Below are 9,919 nucleotides of genomic sequence, written 5' to 3'. Positions count from 1 at the left end.
AGAAGGCATTGTTACTGTCATTAAGAATCCAGTCTGTGGTTGGGAGGTCAGATTATGGAGGGGGACACATGGGCCAGCAGGGCTGGAAGATGAGCTGTTGGTACTAGAACTATAGATGATACAGAGGAGACCTGCACAAAGATGGGGAGGTGTGCATATGGCTTGTTTAGAGTGAGTAGAAGTGGGTAAGGTGAAACCTGGAATGCAGGGAGCAGCTCAGAGAATGCTGCCCCACCCCATGATAGATAGAGAGGCCTTTGTGTTGGTGGGGGCAGGGGTGAGGATTGGGGATTTGGGGGCTGGGGCTGGTGGATCTCCATCAGCTGACTTCTTTACATTGGCCCTCCCTCAAGCCCAAGCAAGGGCTCCTGGGGAGAAGGACTGGCCTCTTCTCTACACACCTGTTATGCATCCGCTCACTGGGGATGGCTCTGCTGGTTGGTATCGGGGCTTCCCTGTCCAGTCTCCCTTCTTTCTCCATAATGAGGGGAAAGGTGGGACCAACACCAGCCCTTCACAGTCACCCAAACCCACTTAGCAGGAAAGCAGTTAGGCTCAGCCATTAGAGCAGTGTGATCGTTGTTAACCTCTCTGGTCCTTAGTTTCTTCAGAAATGCATTTGGTGTAACAGTATTACCAGGAGATGACGCTATGATGGAAAGGGCCTGCAATGGCACTGTGCTGAGGACATGCTAGGGCAGGATAATGCTGTGTGTTCCCGTAAGTATTGGCAGAGTCAGCTGTGCATGTCACTGGCTCCTGGTTCCTAGTGTAGCAGACAAGCAGTGCAGACGGGAGGAGGCATGTCCCCTTGGGCAGTCCTACAGAGTGTGGGGGACCCAAGCAGCACAGAGGGGCCTGTCTCAGGGCCTGCTTGACATGAATACCGTGAAACATGGGGCTGTGGGCAGTTTTTGCAAAGTGCAAGTAGCCTCGTCTTGTGAATATTAAAGGAACTCACATTTACCAAGTGCTCACCATGCCCTCTTATCCTGCGTGCTTTATGTGGAGTGCCTCCTTTAGCCTCAGGAGCCCTATGAGGCGTGCACTCATCATCTTTATCTTGCAGAAGCAGAAGCAGAAGCGGAGCCCCAATATCTTCCCAGCTGTGGCTGCCAGACAGCCTCCATCCAGTCTTATGGTGGGCACTGCCTGCCCCTCCTTGAGCACCACTGGAACCCTGGGGCCCTGTATCACAGGGATCTTGACTGGTCCCTAATCTAGTCTCTTCTCTAAATGGGGACCATAGTGGGACCCTCCAGTCCCATACACACTGACCTGGCTGCACTGATGAACCTGCCCAGGTGTGGGAGTCAGGCAGGGAGGAAACATTAGCTGTGTGACCTGGCTTTCTGTGTCAGAATTGTGCTCACATTCCATAGAGGTGACAGTGTTGACAGGTATTTGGGGAACACCGGTTTTTTTTCCAATATATTTGTCCCTGTTTATTCAAAAAGTGGTAAATATTTGATTGTCATCCTGGCTTATTTAAACAGAAAAAAATGTCAGTAGTCTAGAATTTTGGTGCATTTCAAATATATTTTATTAAGTTTCTTTTTGTCTTAGAAAGAATATGAACCCTGCATGCAGTGCTAATGGCTTCTGACATTTACATAGCATACAACAACAGTACAATGCGGCATACGCTGAAGAGGCAGTGTGTGCAGGGGCATTCTTAAGAGATATTTACAAAGGAAAGGGCCATAGTCATCTTAGCTTTCAAAAGAGGGCTGCACTATTTAACATTGAAGAATTACGCGGGGATTGCTTTAGTACTACATGCTCCATTGTAGTGAGGGAAAGAAAGATGCTCTGAAGGTTCTCCCTCATCAATAGAATGTATCCGTAGCTCTATACTCTGTGTGTATTTGTATATTTTTAAGTTTGCTCCTAAGGGTTTTGCTAACAATGTTAGGAACTTCATGTGCTTCTGAAGCATTGACTATTGAAGGAGTGAACTTTCACAAACCCTTGAGTTGAAGAGAAGATCCAAACCATTCCTTAAGTACCGTTTGCTTTGACATCCCAGGATCTTGGAAATGTTTCCTAGAGTGTGTAAAAATTAACCAGGGGGACGAAGCAGTCAAACTCGAGTTCATAAAAGAACAGACACAAAGAGATCTGCTCTCACTTGCCCAGTGACTGAGGCCACTGCGGAGTCCCCCTGAGGCTGTGACTGACCCAGAAGAGCGTGGCAGCTGTGCCGAGGTGCCAGGACCTCTGGGCGGAAGCTTCCTGCTCTAGGAATGGATCAGTGCTGCTATGAAATGTCTCAACCAAGCTCCCTGTTCCTCCTAGGTGCTTATAAAGCTCGGATGTATAGTAATGTCTGGACAAATACAAAAAAGCATTTTTTACAAAGGAAAGGCATGAGTTTCCAGCTTTTCAGTAAAAAGCAGCCTGTGATGAAATCTGGAGTGCAAGAGAGATGGGTCTCACATCTGGAAGCCTTTTGCACACAACTATAAAATGTAAAAAGTGACCCTTGGTAAAAAGTGCTTTGTAACAATATATAATTTGTGTCTTAATGCCTGTGAGAAAGGAAGGTTTTTTGTGTGTTTACTCTGCATAGTCCTTTGCTGTCTCCCAACGGGTATGATGCTTTCCCATCTGGGGTTTTTCACCCTATTCTTCGTAGACCCTGGGAAGAAAAAACACCCAAGTAAGTGGCTCAGGACATGACTTGGGCAGTGCACAACTGGTTTCTCGCCTTCCTTCTTGTCTTCGGCAGTGCCCCTCCCAGGACTGCAGGAGCCTGGGAGAAGTGGGGAACATCTCAAAGCATCACAGGCACCACAGAAGCTCACCTTTGACTTTCTAAACAGCCTCCACCTCTGTAGTCATTATATCCTCGAAACTCTATGAAGCAAACCCCCTCTGTATATGAGGAATCTGAGGCACGAGAGTCTCATGGATATTGGATGTCAGTGGTGGGAAGGAGTTCTGTCTCCAGCATGGGCAGAGGTGGGGGGAAGGGGGAAGAGGCATCTCCTCCCTCAATTTAGGGTTGTGATTTTCTTTGTATTTTGCCCAAAGAATGTCTATCCTCTGGAAAAACACCAGTTGTAGAGGCAACTGCCTTAAGACTGAAGAGTGTGTAGTGGGGCTGGGGCTGTCATGCAGGCATGTGGCTCCAGATCACATCCTCTGGTAGTTAACAGGCCTGTGTGCATTCACAAGCTGACTTTTCCCCTCATCTCCCAAGCCATCTCTAAGTATTTTAATTCCTTCTCTTCTGCTCCGTGGCTGCTGTGGGGTTGCACTTCACACCCAGACAGCCCATTGCTCCCTCTGCCTATTTCCTGATTTCTGAGTAAGACCACCTAATTGTGCAGTGAAATCAAATGCCTGCTGTTGCTGTTGCTGCCAGTGGCAGCTGGAGGAGCTCTGGGCCCTGAGGTGCTTGGCACTCTCAGGTCTGGACCCCAAGTGGTGGGCTGGCCTGCTGTCCTCTCCTTCCTCCATCCTAGGTTTAGCATATTCCCTCCCTCCCTCCCTCCCTCCCTCCCTCCCTCCCTCCCTCCCTCCCTCCCTCCCTCCCTCCCCCCTCTCCCTCTTCCTCTCTCTCTGTCTCTCTGCAAAGAGGACTTCAAGATAGTTCCCTTATCTCCATTCTACATTTATGGAGGCATTTTCAACCTTTTACAGGGGGAGGGAAGGTGGGGAAGACAAGGGAATGCCCCCTTCCTTTCCCAAGATACCTCAGTATTCCAAGAAAGGGATTAACTTATTTTGTAATGAAGTGATGGAGTTCTGGGAATAGAAGTGCCCTCACTGCTCTCATCATTGGAATTTGCAGAAATAAGAAGGTCAGGGCTGCATGGATCCATGCCTGCCTCCTCTTCATCAAAGCTGTGGCCTAGGTGGAGGGGTGAGGGATAAGCACTCCTTAAAAAAGGCCTGAATATCTCCCAGCAGTCCAGCGAAGACATTCTCAACCCTTCCATGAACTGGCCCTGAGGTTAGCCTCTTTACACGTTTGATGACACAGGGCCTGGAGCATAACAGTGGATGAGACAGGATGCTGCTTTTGCCACGTGAGCTGCCCTGATCAGAAAGAGGGCTTCATTCCCATCAGACTTGTAGAAAATAATATCCCACTCTCATCATTTTCTATTTCAAGCAACTGCAGATGAGGCAGTTTTGGAGGCAGCTCTAAAGATTCAGGTACTGGGATTATACCCAAGTGTCAACTATAGGGAGGCTGTTCACAGGCTGAGCTTAGTGTAGAAGGGGCAGCACAGGGACCAGAGGTAGGGAGGGAGAAGGTGACACTGGGAAGCCTGGCTTTCTTCCCTGTGCTCCTGAGAAGTCACTCCCCATCCACACTTAGACTTGGTTTCCTCCTCTGCTGAATGAGGTGCTGGCACCAGCTCCTGGGAAACTCAGCTGTGCAAGTGAGCATGCGTGTGTGTGTGTGTGTGTGTGTGTGTGTGTGTGTGTGTGTGTGTATGGCCATGGCTGTGCAGATACAGGTGTAAACAGGCTCTGAGTGTGCAAGGACAGGTCTGCTCCGGGATAGGATTACCTTTATGTGGTATAGGAGAACCAGGAACTTGCCTCCCCTCTGCAGCCAGACATAGGACCCCAGGAGATCAGAGCTGTGAAACCCTATCTTCTGATTATAGGGAAACGAAACCCAGAGGGGTAGGGGTCTAGTTCAAGGCTTAGGTGGTCTGGCCACTGCTGCCCCTGAGGTTAAGAGTAGCTCTGATTTTAAAGGGTTAAACCCTGTGTCTCCCTGCACCTGCATGGGAAGGAGTTTATCAGTTTTCTGGGCAGTATGGGAGAATCTATTGTTGGCAGGGAGTCATTCTTATCATCTTGTGGTTGTACCTACAGTTTTATAATTAATAAACCCAGTCACTTAAGTGGTCATGTTTCACCCCATAAGAATCACAGACAGAGCTGTGCCAGGTGCTCACTCAGCCTTGGACAGAGGGAAACCCAGAGTCATATAACTTAAGTTATTTAAATAAGGAGAGGAATTAAGACTGGAACATAAAATTTAAAATGAAACAAACATTAGTTTATAAAAGGATACATTTTTGATGCTTATAGCTGTCTAAGACAGCAATAGCCTGCTTTAAGTGGTAAGTTCCTCTTCCTTGGGGGTATATAAGCAGTGTCTGGGTATCTGCATGCTGTGGTTATTGTGATGGGCGTTCACCCATTAAACATGGCTAGAGGACCTACAAGGGGTCCAGAATCTGGGGACGAGGGGGAGGAAGGTGAGGCATACCTGCGCTTCTCGTTCCAGGCATTGTACCACTTGATGAACCTCTTGGTGCTCTGCAGCTTGGGGTGCAGGCAGTGCTCCTGACCCCGGTATCTGGACACGCTTTTGGTGGTGATGCTGAAATGGAGTGGGATAGGGGAGAGGATTGAGGAACCTGAATGATAGCCCCTTAGTGTGGCCTGTGGGTCGCCCTGGCCTGTCCCAATCAGGGAACTGAGAGACTGTGGCCTCCTCCCTCCTTTCAAAGGAACCTACCTATATGTTCACTCCCTGGCTGGCTCTCTGGAAGATTTGGGTTGTCCCCTTAATCTCTGACTCCATATTAGGGTCTAAACCTCTACTGAGTGATCGGCTTTCACTTTTCCCCCTGGAGCTCTTAGAGTGTGGGATAATGTCTCCCCACCCTCCACCCCCCTCCACCCCCACCTGCATGCAGGGTGTTGTCTACAGGGCTCAAACCTCCCTTGGAGAACAGCTCCTAAGAACCTGAGGTTTAGAGGTGGAGAGTGCTAATGCCAGCAACGTATGCATGACAAGACCTCTTTTCTTGGGTTTGAGTTGCTCCACAGCAGGGCTTGGACATGCTCTGTACACACTGTGGTCTCCATCTGATCTTTCAAACTCTGTTCTCCCCAACCCTTTGAAGATTATCTCAGGACTGTTGATCCTGAAGCTAAGTCTTGTTGGCCTTGAAGCCCATTGTTGTTCCTGAGCTTGAAGTCCCAGCTGCCTCATCCTTGGGCAGAAAAATAAGACCTCTCTTCAGACCTCTGTCAGCCAGGAGAGAAGCAGGTGGCATGGTATAGATGGTAGGGATTGGGTCTGAATCCCAGATCTGTCTGTGGGACCTTGGGCAACCTTTCTGATTCCAGTTTGCTCATCTGCAAAATGGGTATAATAGTAGGACCTACCTCTTAGGATTATTGGGATGACTAAAGGACATAATCTATGCAAAGTGTCTAGCACCTGGTAGATGCATAATGAATAGTTATTGTTATTAGTAATTGTCATGGAAGATGAGGTAGCCACAGAAAGAAGCCTTAGTATAGGAGCTCCAGCCTGGAGGGGGAGGCAAGACTGCTGCCCAGAACTGCTATGCCCTTCTCAGCCAGGGCTGGGCCATGGTGGCAGGAGTTAGAAGGGAGCTTCTGGGTGGGGGAGGAAGAATGCTGTTCAAGAATTAGGGACCACCTAGGGGACATAGAAAAGTGGGAGATGAGAAGTGAGGATATCACTCCCTGAGAGATCACCTGGGGAGGACTCAGGTGCTCGGGGATTGGGGGTGGTAGAAGGAGGGGTAGTTGGGGGTCTGAGTGGGAAGAGCAGGAAGGGAGGGAGAGAGGTCAGCTAATTCCTGCAGATCCCCAAAGATAAAGGGCTATGGCTTATATGCCAAGTTCTAGAAGGGATCAGAGTCTCTATGAACTGTTTCTCTTATTGACGGGAGAGGAAGTTGAATCTTGCCGCCAGAATGAGGGCAGAGTATTTGTGGGCCAGCCGTTCTCTCCCTGCTTCTGTGCTCTGAGTTTCCAGGGCCCCCACCACTGCCTAAACGTCCTGGGGGCAGAGATGGGTCTTCCACTGATGCTGGGTGACTGGGCCCTGACTTCGCTGGCCCTCTTTATGAGGGGCTTGTCACTCCCCATTAAAGGGGCTTGTGCCTCCTTTAATGTCTGGAGCATGAGGCCAGGCTTCAGAGTGGAGTCTGGTCATTCTCCTCCCCTGTGGTACCTAATCACTCTGCAGGAATTTAGCCCATGCATTGCCCGCAATGTTGCTTTTGCACTTGCAGTAAAAGGACATGGTAAAGCCTGAGAAAAATTCCTTTTCAGGTCAGTGTGCAAGCTCATAATTCCAAGTCTGGAGACCTGAAGGCTGGGGAGCAGGAGAGTATGCTCAGCCCTCAGCCACAAGTTCCAGTGCTCTGTCACAATACTGGGGCCATGAACTTGGTTGTGGGGTGAAGACATGAGGATTTCTGCCCCCAGCAATTACTCAGAAATTTGGGTCCTGTGTCCCTCTCCTCAGTGGTTCTAGGGTGCCGAGGGTTTTGGCAAGATGTCAATGGACATATGACACAAATTGGTCTTTCTAGAATCTGGACTTTCCTGGACCCTTCTCAGTGCAAGGACTCCCACTTACAAAGCAGGCAGCATCCCTCCCCCACCCATCAGAGATTTCTGGGTGACTCAGGGTGAGCTGCAAAACTTGCTTTTGTTCAGCCTGTGTGGCTGAAAACCTGCTTTGGCAAAAAGTACTGGCCCTTCGTCTGATCTAGAGAATCTTAGAAGCTTGAGGGGAGTGGACTTCCAGCCCTTCAGGGATGGGGGTGGTTCTGGGTGTGGAACAGAGGCTTAGGAGAGGGTGACTGCATGTGGATCTCATGAGGCTCCTACAAGTTTTCACAAGGCTGCATACAACCTTCTCATGCACTTGCCTGTCAGTTTCCTCTCTATTCTCAAAAGTTTAGCCAGGAAAAAGAACAGGCCTATTGACTAGTGTTCTGTCCTTTCAAGATGTCATTGTACCCCCCACCCTGCTTCTCCTCCCCTGAAAGGTCTCAGCAAAGGACTTGGTGTGTGGAACATTTTTCAGCACTTTGAGGACTGCTAACTTAATTTGCAATGTCCCTATCATTTTTCAGTACCCAAGCTGTGAGCTGAAGGGTTTCAGCTCCTGTGATCTCTGGCCCCCACAAAAAGAATTTTCTGGCTGTTGTTCTGGACCTGGCTCCATAAAGGAAGGGGCAAGGCAAAGGGGCAGGGGCAAGAGGGTAATTTAAGTGCCCAGGAAGAAGGCAGTAGGGTTCAGCCCAGGCCATTGGTTCTCGGAATTCCCTTACCTTCAGACCCACTCTGCCTCCAGGTAGCAGTGGGGAGTGGAAACTGCCTTTGCAGACTGTGGCCTTTGGGCTAGTGGGGCCAATGGTGGAAGGCACTTGCCCAGACTGAGAATAGTGTGTGTCCTGTTTCTGGGGAGGGGAAGAGGGGCAGTGGTCCGTGGCAGATATTTATTTGGTAGCTGTTTTGCCAAGGGCTCCCTTCCTGGCCAAAAGCATATTGATGGGGAAGCAGTGGTGCTGGCCTCAAGTGGTTAACTGGGAAGGCAGAGGAGCAAGGAAACTCAGTGTTCTCTCTGCCCCAGTTTCAAAGATATTTCCCACATCCCCACCAAGCAGAGCTCCAGCCACGTGGCACATTAACCCCGGCAGAGCCCTCCCCACAGGCTCAGGGACCTACAGTAGTCCAGCTAGAGAAGGGAGAGTGAGGGATCATTCTCAAAATGAAATTGCTAGAAGCTGAAAACTGGCCATCCATGGGCCCCTGATTGGAAAAAGGCTCTGAAAGGAGGTTCTGAGGACTTAGGACAATGTTTACTTTAATCCTCTCTCCAGTGATAGGAAGGCAGCACACCTCATAGTTCGGGTGCAAATTCAATAGTTCTGGGTGTACTTTGAGTGCTTTCAAGCTGGGTGTTGTTCTAAGTTGGCACACGGGAGCCATTTAACCCTTCATCACCCTAGAAAGTTGGGCAGTGCAAACACAGGGCTAGCCATTTGAATCCTAGCAAGGGTGGACTGGGAGAGGCTGTTCCCGGAGCACAGGACAGTGACCCTCTTTCCAAACTCTCTTCCAGACTGTTGCACCAGCGCCCTCAGGACTCACTGGGCAACTACAAAGGCTCTGCCAAGACCCTGCCAAAGGTGGAGAGATGTTAGCCTGACCCAGCCCCACGCTATCCCCCTGCACCAGGTTAAGAGCAGCACACACAAGCTTGGAACGGGAACTCACATAACCATCTTCTCCTCGCAGTGCGGGTACTTTGGCTTCATCTCCAGCTTCTTCACGTCGCTGTAGCGGATTTTGGGCCCCTTCCGGGAGCACTTGCATTTGGACCCTGCGAAAGAGTGCCCAGGGGCCGCTCAGTTGTGGGCAGGGTCTCTTGCGCTTCCACACCCTCGGTGCCCAACTCAGAACCCTGGATCTCACCACACCTAGCATTTGGCGCTTGGGTTCCCCAGAATGGGACAGAAAGGCGACAGAGGACCTTCTGGGCACTCACCGTCCACTCCCGCGGCGCACAGAGCCAGAAGCAGCAGGAGCAGGGCAGCGGTCAGGAGCCTCATGCTGGTCAGAGGGGCACAGCGCTCGCGGTGCGGGAGCAGGGACAAGAGGAGGGCGCCCGCCCTTCCGTGCAATGGCCCGGAGACACTGCCGGCTCCGCTTTTCTCTGTGCCCCGAGAGCGGCTCCCGGCTCCTCTCAGCTCCTCTCCTTCTGCTGCGGCCCCGCTGCGCCCGGCCGTCCGTCGGTGGGTGCCTCCTTCGCTGAGCTCCGCTCTGGGCTGGCGTTCCCTCCACAGCCTCCCTCCTCCCGCCCAGGCCTCTTTTAAATCCGCTCTTGCCCTCACAGAGAGGGAGCTCATTAATATGCAGAACCATTCGGTGACTCACTGAGATTTCTTAACACGGTGGGGGGAGGAGACCATCTTAGCCCGCCCACCCCAAACCTCATGCAGCGGCACATACTCCCAGTCATGAACACATGCACATTTGCACAGTTATCCGCTACCCGCGCTCCCACACACTCCTGCACACACTTGCACACCCAAACTCCAGCACGTGCACACACAGCCAGTGCCCTGGCTCCATTGGACAGTTGAGAGGCTGCTTAAGGGCACTG

General features: G+C 50.8%; 1 protein-coding gene across 1 annotated transcript; it reads right to left on the bottom strand.

Annotated features, from left to right (window-relative positions):
* Positions 1 to 1,519: 1,519 nt before the first annotated feature.
* On the bottom strand, positions 1,520 to 9,626 carry CXCL14 (C-X-C motif chemokine ligand 14). The gene is made up of 4 exons (XM_036314848.1): positions 9,302 to 9,626; positions 9,031 to 9,136; positions 5,243 to 5,356; positions 1,520 to 2,641 (listed from the first exon to the last, which is right to left on the bottom strand). Exons 1-4 carry the CDS (start codon positions 9,363 to 9,365, stop codon positions 2,626 to 2,628), a joined length of 300 nt encoding a protein of 99 aa, XP_036170741.1. The 5' UTR covers positions 9,366 to 9,626; the 3' UTR covers positions 1,520 to 2,625.
* Positions 9,627 to 9,919: the final 293 nt, after the last annotated feature.

The sequence above is a fragment of the Myotis myotis genome, unplaced genomic scaffold (assembly GCF_014108235.1).
Source record: "Myotis myotis isolate mMyoMyo1 unplaced genomic scaffold, mMyoMyo1.p scaffold_m19_p_6, whole genome shotgun sequence".
Taxonomy (NCBI): Eukaryota; Metazoa; Chordata; class Mammalia; order Chiroptera; family Vespertilionidae; genus Myotis; species Myotis myotis.
This window is presented reverse-complemented; position numbering and strand designations above follow the sequence as displayed.

Excerpts from the sequence above, each read along its gene's own strand:
- CXCL14 (XM_036314848.1), bottom strand. The coding sequence starts at position 9,365 with ATGAGGCTCCTGACCGCTGCCCTGCTCCTGCTGCTTCTGGCTCTGTGC. Across the intron at positions 9,137-9,301 it reads GTGCGCCGCGGGAGTGGACG|GGTCCAAATGCAAGTGCTCC; the intron begins GTGAGTGCCCAG and ends ACTCTTTCGCAG. Across the intron at positions 5,357-9,030 it reads TGCGAGGAGAAGATGGTTAT|CATCACCACCAAAAGCGTGT; the intron begins GTGAGTTCCCGT and ends ACTCCATTTCAG.